Source organism: Ctenopharyngodon idella, chromosome 17 (genome assembly GCF_019924925.1).
Source record: "Ctenopharyngodon idella isolate HZGC_01 chromosome 17, HZGC01, whole genome shotgun sequence".
NCBI lineage: Eukaryota > Metazoa > Chordata > Actinopteri > Cypriniformes > Xenocyprididae > Ctenopharyngodon > Ctenopharyngodon idella.
The window spans coordinates 7,646,842-7,672,012 of record NC_067236.1 but is presented as its reverse complement, the minus strand read 5'-3'; the positions used below and the strand labels follow the sequence as shown (position 1 = coordinate 7,672,012).

Sequence of the window (25,171 nt, the reverse complement as noted above, 5' to 3'; positions counted from 1 at the left end):
AACACAACATTTATACATTTTGAAGCCTAAATAAAGTCGTCAGATATAAAAAGCTAACAGTAGGCTATCAACATCACCACCACCAAGCTTCCTCAAACTTTATTTAAAAAACGACTTTATTTAAAAACATGCTCGCTGATTATGATCTGCGCTGTGCATGTACTTATCCACTTTTTCATGAGAAAAGCTGTCCAAATGTCCTGTTTGTCATGATGACGTCTAAAGTCCCCGCCAAAGGAAATAGTCCCTTTTAGCAATTTGTTAGCAACCACCGTTTTAAGACACAATAAAGGTTTAAAAAATCACAAGCGGGTTATAACTGGTGTGTTTTATGTCATAGATCAAAACGTGAAAATATTTAGAGGCTTTGTTGACCACAGACCTTATTTCAGACCTTATTTCAGGCGATTTAGCAAAAACCCTTTCAAAAAACCCAATGACTTCGGGGCGATGGAACCGGAAGTCCTGAAATGCTAACTCGCTTCCGGGTTTTGCCTACAAAAACACGTCATCCCTGAGGAACTGAAATGATGCTGAAAATTGAGCTTTACCATCAAAGGGATAAAGTGTCTAAACATTTTTAGGGCCACAGTATGTGTGTAAGCAAACTCAAAATCTAAAGCCCATTTTGTTCAAAAGAATATACATTGTTCATGATATGTGTATAGTTACAAAAATGAAAGCATAAATGAAAACATGCATTCCCAATTCCCATTGGATAGACTAAAAGCCTGTGCCTCAGCAGATTCTTTCATCATGTGCATCAAATGCTTGCAAAGCTGAAATGTCAGCGATATTTATAAATATCATTTAATGACAAATGATAAAGAGTATCTTATTGATGGAATATCGCTTAATTTTGTAGCTTATCTCATTGCAGGCCAGAAATCCAAGTTAACACGGATTAAAATGTCACAGGAAAGACATCAGGAGGCAGACATCTCTATGAGTTAATCTTCTCACCCACTAATGAGTCTTCTACTGGATTGCTTAAATTAAAAGCAAATGTGAAGAGTGATTTGGCTGGCTTGCTGAGAGCCTGCCTCACTCCGTAACGCATTAAGTGATTTGATTTCGCTCTCATTACTGTAATAATGCCCTGTTAGGACTAAACAATGAAATGACCAGGTTATCCGGATATTAAACTGTTCCTGTTCAGAGCTCAATCAGGGTTAATGACAATAGGGTTGCAAAGCTGAACAAAAGAATGAAGACTTTGGGAGAGGGATATGAGATTTAAGGGTTGAGTACTACTTGAGCTGCTTGATATTATTTCATATTTATTGACTTTGAATAGCAATTCAAATTATTTTAAAAGATTTGGGGAAAATGGAAAAAAAATGAGTAAAAGAGTAAACATTCCATCCAAAACAGAAGGTCTCCTTCCACTGCAGCAAGTCAGCTAAACTGTACAATGTCTTTAACAAAATCTGAATGCAATTTCTCTCAAATCTGATTGGAACAGCTTTTTGCTGTTGCCGGTTGCTCTTAATATTAAAAAAATAAAAATAAAAAATGACACACAGTGACAGGCTATAAGGGTTAGGGATCCTTATTTAAGGCCTACAATGATAAAGCAAAAATATGCTTTTGTTATACTTCTGATTAAAGATCATAGATTGCTGCTTCAGCACTGATCTTTGTCTGCCGGCTGGCTTCCTTGTGCATGTGAAGGGGATTTTACACAGTGACAGTTATCATCCCCTTTATCACTGTCCTTTCATTTTAGAACAAAGAACAACTAATCCTCATAATTTTTATTGCTAATACCAAAGCACTGCCCCCCCCCCCCCTTTTTTTTTTCTCTTGTTGTAAAGCATGAAATTGGTAGAAAAAGAGATGTTAAAGTGGACAGACAATCAAATCTATTTTATAAATACCAGATTGTCCCTGAAATGCACGGATACATGCACTGCAATGGAAAATTTAGGCAAAGGAAAGTAATGATATTACCAAAATTTTAAATTACAGAATAGATTAACTAAATGGGTATGTAAAATATTGATTCATTATGGCAAAAGCTAATAAATTAATTTTAATTATGCATACTATTTCCGTTTTATTTCAGTTCATCAAGTTCATATTTAATACATTTAATTTGAACTCAATTGGCAATACATAAGAATACTATTATTGTTTGATCCTATCAACCTACAGCATAAGATCCATTGCACCCAATGTACAGAGGTCAGAAAAGATGGGCTAAATTCATCTTTGACCTCTGCACAATTATGCTTCATGTGGGTTTCCTCAGTGTTATCACATGCTAAACTTAACACATCTTTCAATGTTTCAGGCTTTTAGTGTGTTTTGGTGGTAGAACAGATAATGTAGCTGTAGTCTTATCCAAATGAACTAAAGTGATTGGTGGTGAGAGAGTCAGAGAGGATTTGCTTTTAGTTGGGATTCTCCCTGTTTTTGTGATTTACGGAACGTTTCCTTCAGATTAGCCAGCCCACGCAGAGCACATTAACTAAAGTAAATTTATTTAAATTATTCCATTATTATTATTATAATTTCCCTTGTCTGCTCTCAGAAAAAACATTATATAATGAATCAAAAAGGCATTAGCTGCTTTATCCTTTTATTTTCCATCTATAAAAGGTAGTATGTTGGTGGATGAGAATTGGATTTGAACAGGCTAATGCCATCCATAACAAATGAGAGTCTGGATGAGGTTTTAACGTACAGCAGAGGATCATGGGAAATTTCAGAGCTGTTACCTTCACTAAGGACAAAGGATATCTTTTTCTTTTTCTTTTTTTTTTTTTTTTAAATCGAAAACCATATCATGGTGGTATACTCCAAAATGATTGTTTGATCAAATAAATAATTCTGAAAAATGTGATTGCTGATTGAGGTTTGGAACACAAGTTAATGCATCTTGATACAGCTTGAATTATAATTTTTTTGAGTCGAACCACAAGCATAGAAAGGTTGGATAAATGTATGGTTTTCAGTCATTGCAACTGCATATTATAAATTCAGCCAATATATTTTCTTAAAATAAGTAAACATGTTACATTTTAAAAAGCCATTTATTTTTTATTTTGCCTTTATTTTTTTAAGTTTTACGAACACCTCATTATTTACAGTGTAAGACTTTTATAAGTCTTCTTTGACTTTTAGACATAAAAGTTTTAACCTTTTTACATAATGGTGGTTATAGGTAATAATCTCTCTGCCATTTTAAATACATCTATAAATACTTTGCCTTAATCAGAAAATACTGGAAGACGGGCTATTCCATGTGACCCCCCCCACTCTCTTCATGTACACTCTTTCACATACATGTAATACACGTGATGCTGTAAGGAGGATTATTAGGAAGGATTTAGAGCAGGATTTCATTCAAAATAAGTATATTAGAATAATTGTTAATCGATGACTCCTATTACATCTCTTAAATCCTCAGTTTGAGAACATCTGGACAGCGAGAAATGTCTAATTTCTTCAATTCATCCTGCAGTTATATATGTTATATGTCATATATATGTATGTTGTCCATGCAAGACATATACACAATATTATTAAATGTGACTAAGCCTGTTTCCCACGTGGTTGTACAGTTTGGTTGTAATTGCTTGTGTGCCATTTGTCTCTGCTCATTCTGTTACATAGAGAGCAACAGTGTTAGACCGTTTCTTAAGAGCCTAAAATGAAAGTATTTGAAAGGACAAAAAAAAAAAAAAAACATGACCTAATCCCATTGGATTATTTACGCTGCCTTCTACACGATTAAACTACAAAAATGAAATTAAAATGTGTGTTCAATGGGATTTTCAGGGAATTTCCTGCGATGTTGCTTGAAAAAAAAAAAAAAAACTGATAATAAGGAACAATAACTAATTCTGTTAAAGTAGATCTAATGTTATTTCAGCCCACCCCCTCTAAACATGTGCACATTACAGCATCAGTCTTGTATTCTCAGATTAACCAATGAGAGCAGGATTAGACTATTGTTTCATTCTAGGAAGATCTTAGATAATGTCTTATTTTTTTTGTGTGCATTAAAGCTGTGAAAAAAAGTAATCTACGCTATAGTCTGTAATAAAGAAATGCATTCAAAAGACTTGTACACGGACAAGGGGTTTAAACATCAGGATTAAGTACAGGTTTACACGGAAGTGATCACATTACTACATGTACATAATCTATTGAATGGCATTTAATTAGGAGAAAAATATGTTTTCATAGTTTAAATATGCAAATGTGTGATTTAAATATGCAGCATGCACATTCATTGATTTAAATTTAACAAATTTAGACTGGTAAATCCATCTGGATTATGGGAACTTGTTTACTTGTTTTGAAGTTATTAAACAACTTCATATGAGTCACTGTTTCACTTTCAAAAACTTTTTGCTCAAAAAAGTACAAGGCAGATTAACGTTCATGGGTGTATCCGTGTGTCACATCTGTTTTGGGTTTTTTTCATGTTCATGGTTCATGTCTTTTATTTGACTTCTTTGTTTCCTGGTGTTGTCATGTGATTCCCATATCCTGTTATGTGATCCTGTCATGTGCTTCCCTGGTCTCAAGTGTCATGTTCTGATTGGTTACCTTGTTTTATGTGTCACATTCTTATTGGTTCTTTGCTTAATTGTGTTCAGGTGTTTCTTTTTAAGTCATTAGTCCATGTATATTTTAGGGGAGTTAAAATTAATCGTTTCTACGATGCATTGCTATGCGGAGTGCGGACGTGGACAATTATGCATTGATGCAGTAACAGACCATAATCAATTATAGCCTACTGACGTTTCTCTGATGTGACATTCATCACATACGTGCTTCTCGCGCTAGCGTAAAATGGTGGAGGGAGGCGAAACACAAAAGCAGGGTAATAAACAATGCACCCACTATTTTAACATTTACAGCATGCGGGCGTGTGTAAGCGAGTGTGTGCGAGTGAGCGTGTGTGTGTGTGCACAAGTGTATGTGAGCGTTATTGTAACTTAAGTACACTACTACTGTTTATTCCTTCTAAAAGTCATATGCTGTGTTCAGACTTGTTTTGTTTGATGTTTGCTACATTCAGGAAGTGTACTTTCTTGGAGCAGATGAAATAAAAAGGGGTTCATATATCTTACTGCTTGTATTTATTGACTAAAAACGTAGCCATGTGCAGTAATATTGAAAATTGAGGATACAACGCATCGTGATGCATTGTGGAATCGAATCAAACTGTTGACATGATAATTGTTATCGAATTGAATTGTGAGACCTGTGACAATTCACACCCCTAGTACATTTAAGCCCTCTTGTTTGCATAGTTACATTGTCATGTTTTGTTAGTGTCTACCTGCTGTTGGTGAGTCTCATATTTCTTTGTCAAGTCAAGTTAAGTCTTTGTTCACATTTGGACTGAATAAAACTGCACATGGGTTCTTCAACTCGCTTACAGTGGACGTTTGTGACAAAATACACGACCAATAACAATGAACCCAGCAGTTGCCCTCCTGTGTCTACGTCAGGGGGATTGTCCCCTAAGCTTATGTTTAGGACTTTTGTGGACTGTGTTATGAAGTGGGCTTTAACGAAGTTGCCCTTAAAGGCATCTTTTGCAATGGTCTTAAGGACCTTTTGAATTACTTGATGCCTGAGAGTGATGATTTGGGGAATACATCAACTATGCCTTGTTGTTGAGTGGCTCATCATCATAATTTACTCTCGGAGATGCAGATGAGGAAAGCTGCAATTCCACAGCACCCACCACGCCATGCCATGACCGCCATGTCAGGATTTCTTCACGTCAAAACCCCCACACTCCACGTCATGGCCACCATGCCAGAGCCTCTTCACGTCATGGCCGCCAAAGTCCTCCCACATCATGCCCCCCATGCCAGAGCCTCCCAAAGAAATTATTTTGGGGGGGGTGGGGGTGGTATTATGCTCCCGGCCACAGAGGCTGGTTCCATGTCGACTGTGGCCCACGCACCAATGCTCCCAAGTCCAGTGGTTCCAAGTCCGGTGGTCCTGGAAATTATCCCTCTGTCCATGGCGCATCTCTGAAACATCTGCCTGCCCTGGCCCGCCACTGCTCCATAGTCCAGGCCCACCAATCCAGGCCCTGTTCCCCTTCACAGGCCTTGCCCTCCATCCCTCCCCCTGGACCGCCTTTGCTCCACCACCCTCCTGGACTTTTGCGTTCTGGTTTGTTCGGTGAGTGTATCTGGATTCATGTGATTCCCTTATCCCGTCGTGCTTCCCTAGTCTCATATGTCATGTTCTGATTGGTTCCCTTGTTTGTGTCATGTTCACATTGGTTCTTTTGCTTATTTGTGTTCAGGTGTTTCTTGTAAGTCTTTAGTCCATGTGTATTTAAGCCCTCTTGTTTGCATAGTTACATTGTTGTGTATTGTTCGTGTTTACTTGCTGTTGGTGAGTCTCATGTTTCTTTGCCAAGCTATGTCAGGTGTTTGTATTTGTTCATGTCTGGATTGCATAAAACTGCACATGGGTTGTTCAACTTGCCTACAGTGGACGTTTGTGACACGGTGAAGATCTGTTTATTTCGACTAATTTTACATCAGTTGGGTCCAAGTGAACTGGATTAGTGGTCTTATTATAGAGAGTGGCTCTTAATAATGTGACGTAATTGCTATGAATTTGCTTTGAATGTTTATGCAGACCACATCACTAATGGTCTAATCATTATTGTTAAAAATGTGAGCGAGAGATTAAGGGACCATTAAACATTAAATTGCTAAAAGCTATTAAGAGCTTACATGCTAAATTACATATACACTCTGATACTGTATAGAGGAATTTGAGTAAGAGTGGAAGTTTGTTTAACCCGTTAACTGTCCCTTCAGTTTAAGAGTAGTTTGTTTAACCTGTTAGCTGAAGTTGATTTCACAAAAATTTAGCCTGCTAAAAGGTTTTTAAAGTACTGTTTCCAAGATAATGCAATGTCCAATTTCAAAATGTTTTTACAGGATGAATTTTGAATGTTTAAGCTTTTGAATGATACCTAATGTGTGATGATTATGTAAAAAAGCACACCATATGTCCTGCTACCAGGACACTGACAGTTAACAGGCTAAACAAACACTGTTATTGGAAGATGAATTAATAAATCTTGTGGTGGAGAATATGCAGCTAAATATCTTTTCAGCTAAATGAAGAAAATGAACAGCAGAAGCTTTGTGAAAACACCTTTTATTACTAATACATTTGTTGATCTTCCCTCCCTTTTTTCTCCATTCTTCACAATCCATGTGCAGTATGCAAACTGCTACTCAGCCCATTATTGGGGAGTAAAAAGACAGAGATCAGGTCATTTATTAAGGGCTGAGGGGAGACAAGGAGGGGCGTTTTTGCTTTCTGCTGCAACTGTTGAGATACATCTGTAATGACTGCTTAAGATATAATGGAGGAAGTCATGTATGCATCGCTCTTTGAGGGGGGCGGTCAGAGTGCAACAGTTTGGAGGGATGGCCATCGTCCCCTTCCCCCTCAAAAAGTCCGCCCACATTGATTTTTGATAAGTGAGAATGGTCTTATATTAGGCGGTCCGTTGCTCCTCACCCCCTGCTGGACCTTGTGTCCTAGATAGATGCGCGCACACACATACACGCATGTAAAATGAGAGCATATGGTCCTTTCAAGCTTGCACTGTGCTCGCAGACACACTCAATGGAAAGCGTCAAATGAATATCATCAAAACCATCTCCATCCCCCTCACAGGGACCTCTCATTATAGGTCACTCATTGGCTGAAATTCACGCTCAGATGGGAGTGTCGCATGTTGCATGAGAAAGTGTAGGAGGCAACCACAGATTGGCCCATATAGCAGGCCTAATGATGGTTAATTAAGGTAATGAATGGAGATGCGCCACAGGTCATGTAGCTGCCACAGCCTGGTAAACTTTAACAAAACTCACAGGGCCTCGGTGGAGAGACCAGCTGGTGCCATATTGAAAACAGCACAATGAAAGTGTAATTGTCTCTCTGGGTCTCAGGAGGTTAAGAGGGAAGCATTAGACAGTGGAAATGGGGCTTGAAAATGGCAAAGGTAACTTTAAAGAACTTGTGCTGAAACTGTTGCTCTTATAACACAAAAAAACAAGCACACATTTCAAGCAAAAAAAAAAAAAAGAAAAAAAAATCATAAATAGAAGATTGTTTGGCTGTCAATTACAAAGCAATAGATGTACTGTTTAAAAGACTAATGGCATAATTTGTTTGCAGATGCTACTTGGTTTGATATTATGTTTTCTAATGCAATGAAAATTCAAACATTTTAAATGTAGCTTAAGCTCAATTCAGATGGATTCAGCTCAAATGAAATGAATCAAAGAATTCAAATTTTCGGCAAAACCACTATATGCGAGTAGAACATTTTTGGATACTGCAATTCAAAACCAATTAGCCTACTTTCCTTGGGATTTAATTTCAGTATATATTGCATCCTGTAATTTCTTTATACCCAAAAACAAATGGGCTGAAAAGGGAATCATAAAGAAATAGTACAGTATAAATAAAAAATGTATTTGCTTAAACGGAAACTAAACTATTAAAACGAACATTATGTTCGTTTTATGCGTGTCATCATAGAAAAAAAGCAAAGTAACAAAAACATTTAAGCCGATTTAACAACTAGCTACATAAATGGATTTCTCTAGCAAAAGGATTTGAACGTAACAAAAAAATATCTGAGGAATATGTATTGTCTTTTCATAAGCAGTAGGCATTTCATTTGTAATGCATTATAAACATTGCTGCAAGTGCTGTGCTGTGCTGTGCTGTGCTGTGTGGTTGAGGTTGAGCGAGGTCGAGTCTGTCTTCGGAACGCCTGACGTACATGTTCGCGCCACGTCACCTCCACGTTTCAAGTTACTGACGTAATCAAAACGAGACCAGAAGAGTTTTGACAATTTTTCATAAGGAGTAACATGTCAAAATCTCTTCATGGCTATTCATCGATACAGAAAACACGACTCGCATATGAAGGAATATGATCTTGCTACAGAGAACTAGGTATAACGATCTCAAATATTATAAACACGGAAAATATTGTTGTTTCATAACAATGAGATTTATCTATTCTCACATTCTTGTGAGACAAAATTAAAATAAAGTACAAGTGTTTATATAAATTTAGATTAATATGCTCACCATGTTACAAAGTGTGTTTTGGTGTATCTCTCGTTAGTATTTTCCCACTCATTTAAATGAATAACTTAAATAGCTCAATCTATTGAACTGTCATCACAGCCATAGTTGTGGCAGAAAATATAAGGACATTTTGTTATGTGTGAATTTTATGTATTGTTTGGAGTGATAACACGTATAAATACTGCATGTCTTGGCTTTGTTAAACGTGCAAATCTTTGTTAGCTTGGTTAGTCATAACTTCTCATTAAAATGTACACAAATGACTTTGTATTCATTTGGGTCATTGATATTTCATACTTCTTTATCTCATTGCAAATTAAAACTCCTTTTTTACATGATGTTTTTCTGTAGGTAGTGGAGAGAACTGTTGAGACTGCTGCATTGGGAAAATAATTTCACATCATGTACCTCTGGCTGCCATTATGAGGTTCCCAAAGCTAGCTTTCTTCTTTATGTTTGTGGGATGCCTGGTGGTCTACCTCACCTACGTCAAACGTCATTATTATGACTCCAAGCCACTGGTATCTGACCAGCTGCCCCAATATAGGATGGATACCCAAAAACATCCGACCTCAGCTCATGTGGTCAGTGAAAATTTCCAGTATGGTATTATGTTTGATGCTGGAAGCACTGGAACCAGGATCCACATCTTCAAATTTCAGATGGAACCAAATGGTATGTTAAAATTTAAGAGATATTTGAGTCCACTCAAAGACTAATAATCGAAAGTTCAAATTAGGGACGTTAAGGGTTTTTGAAAGGGTCGAAGCAACACGCTGCAAATAAGACCACATTTCCAGCCTATTCAACATAACAAAAGTTTTTCATAACAACTTCAGAATTTTTTTGTCTGTAAATGTAGTCTTCAAATATTTATGTAGTACAACAGACTTGCTAGCAGTGTTGTTTTTGTCAGTTGATAGACAGCTTTAATAAAATAAAATAATAAATATTAGATGAAACAACTTAAACTTAAAAAGCTTTGGTAGCTAACTGAAATTGAAGTTGATAATAAAATTAATTATAGCTAAATTAAGACATAAAAACGAAAAATATAAAAATAAAAGGTAATTCAAAAAGTTAATAAATACTGTAATAGTTTATAAATAAATAAATAATACTAAAATAACACTGTGGTGAACATTTCCCACCAAAATACTATAGTTACTAAGGTTATTGATAGTTATTCATAAAAAAAGATATATTACAATAAATCTAATAAAGCATAACAAATATTAATTCACTGTGATTTTGTAATAGTGCCAATAATTATGGCTATTGTGTTTTGAAAATTATGGTAACTGGTAATTTTTTAAAGGGCTGGTTAGATCACTTTAACTATTTAGAGAAAAGCCTACACATAATTAAAAACTGCCAAGCACTGTAATGCATTCTTACCTAATTATTTATTTATTTTAAATCGACAACCTTACTGGCAAAATACCATACTGTTACTAAAGTAAAACAAGGAGTATGTTGACCGTGTGGGTGTTATCCACAGATATTAGGTTTACTGCCTAGCGCAGCGCTGATCGTCCAATGGCTCAGTTATCGCATCCCAATTCTTAGCTAAATCAGTTAAGTGCTGCTTTAGCCTTTATTGTTAAATCTATGATTGTCATATTATAATGGACATCAAGTAGTCTGCGCTATCAGGCGTACACACACATGCATGTACACATCCCAGCTAAGCCTGATGGGTCAAAGGTCACACTGAAGAGTATATGGTCAAATTAACAACATTAATTTGAAATTTTTGTAACAATGTAAAATTATTTACTGTCACTTGATCAATTTAATACATCCATGCTGAATAAAAGTATTAATTTCTTTAAAAAAAATTTACTGACCCCAAAAATGGTAGTGTGTAAATATATTTTTTAAATCAATTTTATGATATTTCACTGTTTTACATGCTAACAGTTGTCTTTGTGTGTTAACAGAAGCTCCAAAGTTAGCCCACGAGACATTTAGAGCTATAAAACCTGGACTGTCTGCATATGCTGATGACCCAGAAAAGGTAACCAATAAAATGTGATTAATTTTTATAGTTTTGAACCCTTCACAAATACCTTTGCAAAAGTGTTGTTATAGTTTTTTTTTTCCGTCTGCGGTTTGATGGTTATGTTAATGTAGCCGATGTTTTACAGAGTAAAGAAGGGCTGTTGACACTGTTAAAGATTGCTAAAGAGACAGTTCCTGAAACGTTGTGGAGTTCTTCCCCCCTCATGCTCAGAGCCACAGCAGGGCTCAGACTGCTGCCTGGTGAGAAGGCCACCATCCTGCTGGACAAGGTCAGAGAACAAACTTTCACTGTATAGAGTGGTACAGGGATTACCACAGACCTTATTTCACTCCCCATAGGATAATCTTAGTCTTCCGGGTTTTGACGTCATGTCGTCATCCTTGCACCACTCTATAACCTCTTATAGCTTGTACTATATCTTAAAAGTTTCAGAGTTTCATTTACATTTGTTAATCTAGCTTTTTTTGCAAAGCAGTTTACAAATGAGGAATACTACAACATAATTTTTTGGGGACAGTGATATTAGACATGCAATACAGAGCTACTGTAAAGGGTGGAGTAAAAGTTTTTTTTGTTTGTTTTGTTAATACACTAAAGGCTTAGTTAGGTTGTAGAGATGAGAGCTGTGTCTTCAGGCATTTCTTGTCCAGCCTGTTCTCTTGTATTTCCAGTATTTCCTGACCATGTCTTTCCACATAAACCTAAAATATTTCTGCTGCAGGTGAGGGAGGTGTTTAGCGAATCCTTGTTCTTCTATAGACCAGAGAGTGTGTCAATCATGGATGGCACAGATGAAGGTACTATGTCAATTTCTCCTTTGTCCTACTTAATAATGTCAGATTTGTAATAAACAAGAGTGTTAATTTTCAAATTATAATAGAATATACTACAACTTTTAAGCATTGTGTAAACTACCATATACCAGACCTTAAATTCACAACATCATAACATCACAATAATAACACTGCAATAATGATTCAATCATAGACTCTTACGACTTTTTTTGCCGGGCAGTGTATATTAGCCATGAAGTCGAAAACATGACTTTACAGTCTAAGCTAACAAGTCAACTGGGTTTTGTATGACAAACTACTTTGAACATTTTAGGGTTATTATTTTAATATTAGGAATAGGAATACTGAGGAAGCACATCCTGTAAGTTCAAACAAATGACAAAGGTTTTTGCTGAGCTATGATTCATGCAGAAGTCTGTCAGGAATGTGAAACCGGCAGATGTTAACTCAGCTCGTCAAAAGCTTCTGGTCACCGCGGTCAAGCATTTGCGCTTCTAGCATATAAGTTGTAAATTGAAATTTTCTTCAGTAATAGCCTGAGCTGTGTGTATATTAACGATAGATAATGTGTATATGGGACTTTAATCCAATCCTTTAAAATAGTTCACACAAGTAATAATGAGCCCAGAGGATAATGTCCCGTGTGCACTATAATCTCAGCAAACAGATTAGCGGCCATTAATTTGCTAGGCAGTAAATTCCTTTTAAAGAAACAAAAACTAGCATGGGCAAACTGAGTGTTTAACAAAAGCCAGATTAATACTGCTTTTTTGTTGATATACAACTTGTCTTTGCTTAATGGGTAGCAATTTGTGTTTGAGATTTTGTTGTAAAATTAATGTTTAAACTCTGTAGGTCCCATAACCAGATAATCTCAGTCTCATTATCAGCGTGAATCTAAACTCTCCTGGACGCACAAGCTTACCCAACCAGATTAGTCCATCACAGCAAATCATACAGACTTATTGTTAATGCTGTGCCTAAGTGGTATATGTGAGGGAATGGGATGGAGGGGTGGAGTTTATAGATACTAAGTGAGTTTGGTTATTTCTGAGAGCTAAAGCCCCTTACTTTGTTAAGAAGCAACCTACTTTCAAAACAAACATACAGTTTATAAGAGTTTTAGCAAAAAGATCCAATGATGCACTCACACGCCGGAGTCTTAGTGATCTAGACGGACCATGACTATATATTAATGCTAAACTCTTTAAATGCATGGAATCCACCAGAATACAATGTACACTACTGTTCAAAGGTTTGGGGTCAGTACTTTCTTTTTTTTTTTTTTTAAAGGAATTTTTTTTTTCAGCATGAACACATTAAATTAGACTGTTTTAAATAAAGCTGTTCTTTTGTACATTCAATTCATCAAAGAATCCTGAAAAAGTATACATCACAGTTTCTACAAAAAAGCCAAGTAGCACTGGTTTTCAACTGTATCAACATTGATAATAAGAACATTTTCTTAAAGGGATAGTTCACCCAAAAATGAAAATTTGATGTTTATCTGCTTACCCCCAGGGCACCCAAGATGTAGGTGACTTTGTTTCTTCAGTAGAACACAAATGATGATTTTTAACTCCAACCGTTGCGGTCTGTCAGTCATATAATGCTTGTCAATGGTAACTCCATCTATAAGAGTAAAAAAAAAACATGCACAGACAAATCCAAATTAAACCCTGCGGCTTGTGACGACACATTGATGTCCTAAGACACGAAACGATCAGTTTGTGCGAGAAACCGAACAGTATTTATATCATTTTTTACCTCTAAAACACCACTATGTCCAACTGCCTTGCGCATCCGGTTGGTGAGGACTAAAAACGCGTTCTGATGACGGAAGTGATGTCTCGCGCTTATACTTCAATGAGTGCGAGACATCACTTCCGTTGTCAGAGCGCGTTCAGACCTCACCAACCGGATGCGCGAGGCAGTTGGACATAGTGGTGTTTTAGAGGTAAAAAATGATAAAAAATACTGTTCGGTTTCTCACACTAACCAATCTTTTTGTGTCTTAGGACATCAATGTGTCGTCACGAGCCGCAGGGTTTAATTTGGATTTGTCTGTGCATGTTTTTTTTACTCTTATAGATGGAGTTACCATTGACAAGCATTATACGACTGACAGACTGCAACGGTTGGAGTTAAAAATCATCATTTGTGTTCTACTGAAGAAACAAAGTCACCTACATCTTGGATGCCCTGGGGGTAAGCAGATAAACATCAAATTTTCATTTTTGGGTGAACTATCCCTTTAAGGATCAAATAAGCATATTAATGCTTTCTTAAGGATCATGAAAACTTGATTTTTGGCTGCTGAAAATTCAGATCTTGTTAAATAAAATCTGCTAGTTTCTGATGTTGGGATCTGTCGGATGGATCTGCATACCTGCAGGTGCTACACACAATCAGGAGTTTATTCTTATTATCTTTATTCCATAGTTTATTCTTAAGGCCAGTTCACACCGCACAGACAGACGCTAACAAACACTGACAGACACGTTCATCGGGATTTGTCGGATTAGTGTGTTACCCCTGTTGGCATTTTTTGGCGTTGGTCAAAGTTTGTTTTCACCCGTATGAACATGTTCAATCAGCATTTGTTGGGTCTTGGAATGTCTGAACAGTGTGATATGATTTTACAACAAACGCCAACAAACTCTGGCGTACTCTAATGTAAACATCTTTTATTGATATGAAAATACTCCAAACCTCATGAAAATAACACACAAATCGTATACTATCCTAATCGTGTGTTTATTAGCTTCATGTTTCATGCGTAGAAACATTTCTCTGGGAAGTGAAAATGCAAACAGATAGCGCAGGAAGCCACCAATGGTCATCAGATCGCACAAATCAGTGGGTAATGAATAGAAATGGTGATTCTGTCTAATAAATATTAAACTAGCTTGTGTAAATATATCAATATTTCTCTAAGTATGCTCACTTTTAGACTAAAAGCCCTGATGGATGCTGTTCAGTGCAGCTGTGTGAACACAAATAAACCACAGCAGATGTGACTGAATATGAATGCGTTTTAAAATATAAGTTACCAATTGATTATTTTGCACCTCTGACATAAATGAAGAAATTACTGTCACTGCAACCAAATTTGATCATAAACAGTGAAAAAATATATAAGCTGGAGTATTTAATCTTTCTAATAGTTTGTCCAGATCAACTGCAGTTCTCTGCATAAATTCAACTATGTCTTTCCCCTCGCAGCAACCATGGCTTCACCCACAACCTCTTTCGTTTTGTACGCCCTCTTTTCAGGCGAAAAATGACATGAAAAGACATTCTGACTTTAAGTTTGTCGGTGTCTGTCGGGGCATTGTGAACATGACAGTTATTTCTCATAAAATTCTAAATCCAGCGGCCAACTTGATTGTCTGTGTTTATTGGCGTCTGTCTGTGTAGTGTAAATTGGCCTTTAGAAGTAGCTCTTTTTGTGTTAGAAATAATAGTATTGATCCATCTTTCTCTGTATTATATTACTGTCACTGGCCATAAATGTGTAAGTGTGGGCAGTTAAGTATTATTGTATTTTTCTGCCTGACATGAAAACATTGCAGAAGTTCAGAACAAAATGTTTTTGCAGTTTAGATGTTCATTTTGGACTTCAAGAAAGTAGTATGTTTTTGTAGTACAATGAAGTAAAATAATTTAAGGAAAATGTAATTATTGTGCTAACAATGAATGTACATTTGTATTTACACAGGCATGTCAGCTTGGATTACCATAAACTTTTTAATAGGTAAGCAATTTTATTAGTTACGTTATATGTCACGACAATTTAGTCAATGAACATCAACAGAACAATAACAAAGATTAATCTGGACTCAAATATATGATTATATTATACATTTCAATAGTCACCCTGCCCACTTGCAAACATATTTTTCTTTACATTTACTTGAAAATGTTTGGTTTGTTCTTTGAATGATAAGTCAAAGTGATTTAAAAAGTCTCTCCTTCACAGGTGCTCTTCATGGTACTGAGACTCGTACAGTAGGCATGATGGATTTAGGAGGAGGCTCAACCCAGATCACCTTTGCACTACAGGATGAAGTGAGCCATGTATATTCATATATACACAGATAGCCGTATACCCATGTTAATGAAGTCATGTCTCTCTTAACAAACTACCGTCCTATCCTATGCATTAATCTGCAAATGTCCTGTTAATCCCATAGGCCTTGTAAACGAGGGTTGTTGTACATTGGGCTGAGAGAGTTAGAGAGATTCTTTCTCTTGAACTAGGTCAGGTCCTGTACAGGCGGTTTTGGATTGAGGACCAATTTATTATGTCATTACACAGTTTCTCCGAGAGCTCTAGTTCCTCTCTGAGCTCATTTTTGAAACTGCTCTACAGATTACAGCTTACTTGTAGTTGCTGACAGATGTTGTGTTAAATACATAGTCTGAACTTACAACTGCAAGACTAGGCAGTTGCTGACTAATATTGTATTAAAAAAGTATTCTGGACAAGAAACTTGCCAACGTAGGCAGTGATGAGACTAGTACAAACTAGAATGGTAATATTTGTCATTCTACCAGATTCCTGCTTAAGAAGATAAGAATGCAACCTTTATGCATCAATATTTGCTTGTTTGTGTTTTGTTCCTGTACAGAAAACCATCCAGACCTCACCTATTGATTATGTGACATCGTTTCAGATGTTCAACATCAGTCATGCCCTCTACTCACACAGGTAAAGTGGGCGGGGCATAAGTTGACATCAGAATGTGTGGTAAAGAAAGTAACAAATAAAGCAATATCATGCTGTTTAATTCTGTAGAAGAGATACTTCTGTAAAAACTTTTAACACGTAAAAAATAATGGCATTTTCTTTATTTTTAACATGTACACATGCTCTCACTGAGCAATCGGAGAAAAATTATATTTTCTGGCTGGAAATTTTAAAATTCTATACTATTTTGTCAAAATAAATAAAAAATGAAAGATTAAAGACAGATCAATTATTTTAAATGCTACAAGTTAACTCAGGCAGCACAACATTATAATGTACAGCATAAAAATGGATATTTTTAGATTTGTTGAAGATTACATTTTTTTTACATTAATTTGTTGAACTGTTTTCAAAGATTAATGTTAAGTTGGTAAACTAAATGTAAAAATATAGAAAATGAGCACAAACAATTAAATATCCCATATTGACTGATACCAATAAAATAAAGAGAATCTCTTTATATTTGCAGATAACCGATACAGTACATCCATTTTACGAATCCTCAACACTCAGAAATACAGTATCTCTACACTACTCCATCTGTTCAAACACTTCAGCTTCCTCAGCGGCCCAACAGTGACGTTACATGACTTGCCCAGTGTTTAACACCACCACTCGTTGGTTCCTGTGCTTGGTCAGGGGTATCAAGGGCTTATGTTAGCGCAATGATTAGTGTCGACGGTACAAGTATTTATGAGGCAGTGTGTATTCGTCTCGCCTCGCTCTCCTGATTAGAGTGTAATCACACAAGCCTCCAATTACAATCCCATCGCGGGACTCATCTCCAGATTACTAGAATTACTAGTTATTCATGGCAGGAGATTTGACACCACAAACCATCCAGCAGGGACCAACTAAGCAAAGTCTCTACGCTTTGACGTTTCAAAGTCAAGATAGTGTTGAGGAATCACTTATGGTGTAGGACAGTTGCTTAATAGCCTCCAAAATGTGCAATTCTCATATCTCTTACATTCATATGAAAGACTGAAATATTTGTGATTTATCCATTCTTCAGAAATCATTCTAATACGCTGATTTGGTGCTCAAGAAACATTTTTGATAAAAACTGTTAAAAACAGTCGAGCTGCTTAATATTTTTGTGGAAACCATGATACATTTTTGTCAGGATTCTTTGATGAATATAATGTTCAAAAGAGGAGCACTTATTTAAAAAAGTGTTTATTTCTTTAAAAAATCTCTCCTTTTTGACCACTAAACTTTTGATCGGTAGTGTATTGTATTTTTATATCTTGTATATTAATTTCTTTAATGTCTCTTCTTTTTCTCTGTAGTTACCTTGGCCTGGGTTTGATGTCAGCCAGACTTGCTGTGTTGGGAGGGATTGAAGGACAGCCTTGTATGTGGTCTACAATCTCTCTTCATCTTTGGCTTTTAAAGACCTCATTCACTCGATAAATAAGCCATTATCTAATCTCTTAATAACACACTGAAGATTAATTCCTTGGTGGCCAGCTGTTGCACTGATTTAGTTGAGTCCAGAGAGAGAAACTGCCATCAGTGCAATAGCTTCTGCATGCAGTTTATTATGAGATTTACATTTAGAACACTACAAATGTAATCAGATTTCTTTGTTTATAGTTTTGTCCATTGTAGGAGCCTATCCCGCTTCTCTCTGAGTGGGTTTTAAGGTTATTATGAGCAAAGACATGCATGTGTTTGTGTAAACGTGCTCTTGTATTTTGGCCCCCAGGTGGCACTGCAGAGCTCATGTTTGGATTTGTCTTCCCCAGCAGTGTCACAGTTACTCCACATAGTGGCAGTAAAAATGCTGATATGTATAAATCATTTGGTTGCTTTTTTCCCCAGTACCAGGACCCCAAGAGCTGATTAGTCCATGTCTAGCCTCAGATTACTCTGGACAGTGGGAGCATGCTGAAGTAATGTATACTGTTAAAGGCCAAAAAGCAGGTATGAAATACATTGTCTGTCTGGGTTAGGTTTGTGTATTTACTGTTAATTACTCCCCAGAATTTTATCATTTTATATATATATATATATATATATATATATATATATATATATATAAACATATTTAACATTTAACACACACATACACACAAACACACACACACATATACACATATATATGTATGTATTAGGGGTGAAATGGTTCTCGGTAAAAAACAGAACTGTACCGTTCTGCACACTCGGTTCGGCACGCACTTGCACCGCGGTATATATCATATCTGACGACGTTCAATTTTTATATTAAAAAATCACATTACAAACATAAGTGCACCATTTCATTTAAGTTGACTTTCATTTAAATTCTTTAATTCATCAAGGACACATTAGGCTTAAATTGATCAAAAGTGACAGTTGACATTTATAATTTTACAAAAGATTCTATTTCAAATAAATACTGTTGTTTTGAACTTTCTATTCATCAAAGAATCATGACAAATAAAATATATCACAGTTTCCACAAAAATATGAACATTGATAATAATCAGAAATGTTTCTTGAGCAGTATATCAGCATATTAGAATGATTTCTGAAGAATCACGTGACACTGAAGACTGGAGTAATGATGCTGAAAATTCAGCTTTAAACACAGGAATAAATTACATTTGACTATTTATTCACATAGAAAACAGATATTTTAGTTTTATGGCCAGAGGTTTTTGCTTGGCAGTGGCATCTGGTAAAATGGATTGAAATAGTTATAAATAAATAAACAATAAATGACTAATAAATGCATAATTACCAAAAACTGTGGTCCTCAGTGATTCATATAATGGAAGTCAATGGGTGCCGTCACAGTTACATGCTCTAAATAATTTTGTTTTACATTTTTCTCATATTGTACAATACAAACATAAACTGTCTGAAATATTTTTATAAAATGACCCAAATTGCATAAAAATCTATTCCAAATGATACTAAAATAAATCAATTGAATATAAAAGCACAAAAACTGCCAATCTAGGACATATATCTACAACCCCAAATCAGAAAAAGTTGGGACAGTATGGAAAACACAAATAAAAAAAAGAAAGTAGTGATTTCTAAATTTACTTTGACTTGTATTTCATTGCAGACAATGTGAACACAAAATATTTCATGTTTTGTCTGGTCAGCTTAATTTCATTTGTAAATATACATCCTTTCTTGTCATTCAGACCTGCAACACATTCCAAAAAAGGTTGGGACAGGAGCAATTTAGGGCTAGTAATCAGGTAAATTGGTTAAATAATGATGTGATTTGAAACAGGTGATGTCAACAGGTGATTGTAATTATGATTTGGTACAAAAGCAGCATCCAAGAAAGGTCTAGTCCTTTAGGAGCAAAGATGGGTCGAGGATCGCCAGTTTGCCAACAAATACGTGAGAAAATTATTGAAATGTTTAAAAACAATGTTCCTCAAAGAAAGATAGGAAGACATTTGCTTATTTCACCTTCAACAGTGCATAACATAATTAAAAGATTCAAGGAATGTGGAGGAAGTTCAGTGCGTAAAGGACAAAGGCGCAAGCCTAAGCTGAACAACTGTGATCTCCGATCCCTCAGGCGGCACTGCATGAAGAATCGTCATTCATCTATAAGCGATATCACCACATGGGCTCAGGACTACTTTGGCAAACCTTTGTCAAGTACCACAATACGTAGTTACATCCACAAAATATAAAAACTGTACTGTGCCAAACGGAAGCCCTATGTTAACGGTGTCCAGAAGCGCCATCGACTTCTCTGGGCTCAGAGGCATCTGGGATGGACCATCACACAGTGGAAACGTGTACTGTGGTCAGATGAATCAGTATTTCAGGTATTTTTGGGGAGAAATGGACGCCGTGTGCTCCGGACCAAAGAAGAAAAGGATCATCCAGACTGTTACCAGCAACGAGTCCAAAAGCCAGGGTCTGTCATGGTATGGGGTTGTGTCAGTGCCCTTGGCAAAGGTAACTTGCACTTCTGTGATGGCACCATTAATGCTGAAAAGTACATAGAGATTTTGGAGCACAATATGCTGCCTTCAAGAAGACATCTTTTCCAGGGACGTCCATGCATATTTCAACAAGATAATGCAAAACCACATTCTGCACACATTACAAAGTCCTGGCTGCAGAGGAAGAGGATACAGGTACTTGACTGGCCTGCCTGCAGTCCCGACCTGTCTCTAATAGAGAATGTGTGGCGCATTTTGAAGCGCAAAATGCGACAACGAAGACCCCGTACTGTTGCCCACCTTAAGACTTGTTTGCAGCAAGAATGGGACAAAATTATCACTTGGTGTCTTCAGTCCCTAAACGTCTTAAGTGTTGTGAAAAGGAATGGCAACATTACAAAGTGGTAAATGCTTTACTGTTCCAACTTTTTTTTTTTTAAATGTGTTGCAAGAACCAAAATGGGAATTTTGTTTTTTTGAAGAAAAAAACAATAAAAATCATGAGGAACACATTAAATAATGTGCTGTTGTATTGTCTGCAATGAAATGCAAGTCAAAGTAAATTTAGAAATCACTACTTTCTTTCTTTTATTTGTGTTTTCCATACTGTCCCAACTTTTTCTGATTTGGGGTTGTATCATGGAAAACACTCTGCAGTGGTTGCACCACATGATATTTTCGAATTTAGTCAAAATTTACAGGCACAGAATTGGCAACCTAAACAAAACAAGCTAGCTTCCCACAAAAAGTCACTGAAATTTGTAATAAAAGTATATATTTGTAGAAATAACTCATGTCAACTTCATTGTTTTTTGAGGTTATACCACATGATATCCAAATGTGGGAACTACATACCAGCCGTTAAAAAGATATATATATATATTTTTTTTTTCCAAATTTAAGACAGAGCTACAAACCTGCTCACTGCTTCCATGGGTGCTTTGCAAATTGGTATATGATGCAACTTCCTGTCTTTGACTGGATTTCAACATGAAAGTTCCAAAGTGGTCGTTTTTTGATATTTCTACTACATGAACTACATGATATTTCAGAAAATGGACATCATCGGACAAAGTTTGTTTGTATATTATGATGGAAATATAAATACGAATGCTTTGCAGTTTTGTACAGGATTACAAAATGTTGGAAATCATGCCAATTAGTGCAGAATATGAATTTGAATAAATTTAGAGTCATTTCAAAGACATTTCCAAAACAGAAGTTATGGCCGGACGGTCGCACCACATGATATTTCAACACTTTAAATAACAGAAAATTACAAATAACCAATGTTTTTTGAAAAGTTAGTGAGTACATGCACAGGAGAGGTACTACATATATATGGTATCTTCTTATGCATTTAAACCAAATTTTAACTGAAAAAAATGCAAAAATGTAGGTGTCACGTCATTGACCCATATATATATATATATATATATATATATGTGTGTGTGTGTATGTATAAATGTATGTATGTATGTATGTGTGTATATATATATATATATATATATATATACATATATACATTCTTGTGTCAGTCATCCAGCATAAAATAAACTGGGACTTTTAAGAACATAGTTACACAAATTACTTTGATACACAGTCCTGTTTATCAATGTACAGTGACCCTGTTTGTGTTTTATTGAATCACTTATGTACGTATTCTGTTCCAGGGGAGCCCATCTATGAGTCTTGCCTTAGAAAAGTGGAAAAGATGATCTACAAACGGGTGAGAAAAACAGAAGAAGTAAAAGACATGGACTTCTATGCATTCTCCTACTATTACGACAGGGCTGTGGATCTGAGCCTCATTGGTGAGAGATTAGTCTGATTGCTGTCATTTGATCTGATTCAGACATGGTCTTTTTTTCTTTCTTCACTCATTTTGAAACACTTTGTGACTGTCTCAGATGAAATCACAGGGGGAACTGTCAGAGTCCGTGATTACATTGAAGGTGCCAAAAAAGGTAAGTGTTTTTGTAATTGAAAGTGGTTGTATTTGTAGTATATATTTTGTGCAAGTAACTCTTAAATACACTAAATTGATCAAAACGGACTGTAAAGACTTTGTTACAAAAGATTTCTATTTCAAATAAATGCTGTTCTTTTGAACTTTCTATTTATTAAAGAATCCTGTCTTTTGTATCTCCTGTTAAAGTTAATAAAATTGATTTTAAAGTGCAGACCTTTTGCATAGTTGTATCAAAGAATCCTGAAAAATGTATCCACGTCTCCACAAAAATATTTTTCAAAACCAGTAAAGACTGCAGTAATGGCTGCTGAAAATTCAGCTTGCCATCACAGGAATAAATTGCATTTTAAAATGTATTAAAATAGAAAAAAAACTAGTTTAAATTGTAATAATATTTCACAATATTACTGTTTTTACTGTAGTTTTGATCAAATAAATGCAGCTTTAGTGAGCACTAAAGTCTTCTTTCAAAAACATTAAAAAAAAAAAAATCTTACCGACCCCAAACTTTTGAACAGTAGTGTAAAATTACCAGTATTGTGGCAATAATAAGATTGATACTATAATATTAGATTTTAAAAATAACAACAAAAAACATCCATTCTCTTCTTTGTGGTACAGTGTGCAATAACATGACAGCCGGAGGGATAAAGGAGACCCCATTCCTGTGTTTAGATCTGACCTACATCTCAGTACTTCTTCAGGAGCTTGACTTCCCGCCTGATAAAGAGCTGAAGGTGTGCTACTCTTGATTTATAATCCCTGACTTAATAGAACTTTGAAATAGTTACTTTGTGGTGACTTTTGGACACCTATTGCAACACATGACATGTATATGTTCAGTTACAGCAGTATGTGATTTATCTGTAATATTTTGATGAAAAAATGTCATGGATGACCCTGTGATTTACTTTAACTGTATCATTCTGTTTAAATTTCAGCTGGCAAGACAAATAAATAACGTGGAGACTAGCTGGGCCCTTGGTGCCACTTTCCAGTGCATAGAGTCACTCCGTAAGCACGGAACGTGCTGAAAACACAGACACTCGCAACGTTTGTACCGCTCCACAACCCAGTAAAGCACTGACTGTTTTTTTTGCTCTGGGAAAAATATCTACATTGATTGTATTTGCCATTTTGTCATTAATCTTTATCGAAAAATGTGAGTTTTTAAACATACCTCTGACTTTCTGAATGTTTTCTTACTAGGATGTTTAGCTACATGTAAAGGTAAAATATATGTACTGGTCTGGGTGTTTACAGCATGTCAGAATCGTATTAGTCAGGGTTAACTTCATAAAACTGATAAACACTTGATTGCCTCTAGCTCTAAGCTCAAGTTATTTCATTTATATTTTATATTAAATTATTTTGTAGCTTGTAGATCAGTTTAATATATTGCATATGTTTAAACAAATCATTTACTTATTAAACATCTACTCTCAGAGACAAGAAAAATCCTCATGTTGGTAAGAACAGACCCGAGTTGTCAATGTCATGCAAATGTACTTTTCTTAAATGCAGTTATAAATTTGCTGTTTGATGTGGCTGTATTCTTTTGTATTATTAAGTGTATGAAATATGTTTATATGAAATGCCATTTAAATATAAGCTAAGAATATTGGAAACTTTGCTTCGTGTGAAGTATTGAGAAACTGCAGTTACACAAATTTCACAAGAAGGTCATAAAGTGAGACTGCAGGATGTGGTCTGGCTTGTGTTCGCTCCTGTCACGTCTTTCAACTGTTCAAACATGTTAATGTTCTTTCTTGTCACAACACTAAGGCCTGCATGGGGTTGGGCAGCCCGAATATCACAATATATTTACTCGTAGGATGTTGTATTGAGGTTTTTAGAAAGGGCACTTCATTTCCTAATCTGTAGCATTTACAAAATTTGAGTTTCCTTTTCCTTGTCTGTGAACATAACTTTCTGAGTAACTTGCCTATCTTTGAGAGCAGTAGAGGAAAATGATGGTTATCTCAGCAAGGCAGTGGAAGCCATTATTGAAGTATGAAATAGTGTCTTGTGCCTGAGAGCACAGCAACTTGCATTCCTATTTGAACCCCATAAAACAGGAGTTTTCAAATGGGTCCAAGGACCACCAGGGGCTACAAAGGAGTGCTGAGGATGTGTAAAAGTAAAAAAAAAAAAAAAAAAAATTAAATGACTTGAATCAAATAAATTGATTTATATAAATAATATAATACATCTACAGTAATGCAACATAATAAAAACACAATGCCTTTTAAATTCTAGGATGGGAGACCTTTGGCTTTGCACTATGATGATCATATCTGGGGGTCCATAGCATCTAAGTTAAGTTAGGTATAATTATATAAACGTTTGAAAATAGCTTTAGATCAAGTATAGTCTGTCATGCTGCTGTCACTGCATGTCAACTAACCTTACCCACATACATACATGCAGAATTCAACCTTCACTTCTAAATCCGACTCCTCCCTCTTCTAAATGTTTTCTATTGGATGCTTGAAGGCTCCATATACGGACAAATTCTGGATCTAAATCAATCCGGAACTGTATCAATCAGTAAAAAGTCTGTATAATAATGGAAATTCGGCTCGTATGAAACGCAAG

The 25,171-nt window shown here is 35.8% G+C and overlaps 1 protein-coding gene across 1 annotated transcript; it reads left to right on the top strand.

Moving 5' to 3' along the window:
• Positions 1-8,808: 8,808 nt before the first annotated feature.
• Positions 8,809-24,201, top strand: entpd6 (ectonucleoside triphosphate diphosphohydrolase 6). Its single transcript, XM_051867152.1, has 14 exons — positions 8,809-8,982; positions 9,472-9,795; positions 11,064-11,140; positions 11,271-11,414; positions 11,868-11,943; positions 15,662-15,697; positions 15,923-16,011; positions 16,575-16,654; positions 17,986-18,050; positions 18,521-18,622; positions 22,275-22,415; positions 22,512-22,568; positions 23,195-23,310; positions 23,515-24,201. Exons 2-14 carry the CDS (start codon positions 9,543-9,545, stop codon positions 23,605-23,607), a joined length of 1,329 nt encoding a protein of 442 aa, XP_051723112.1. The 5' UTR covers positions 8,809-8,982; positions 9,472-9,542; the 3' UTR covers positions 23,608-24,201.
• The last annotated feature ends 970 nt before the right edge of the window (positions 24,202-25,171 follow it).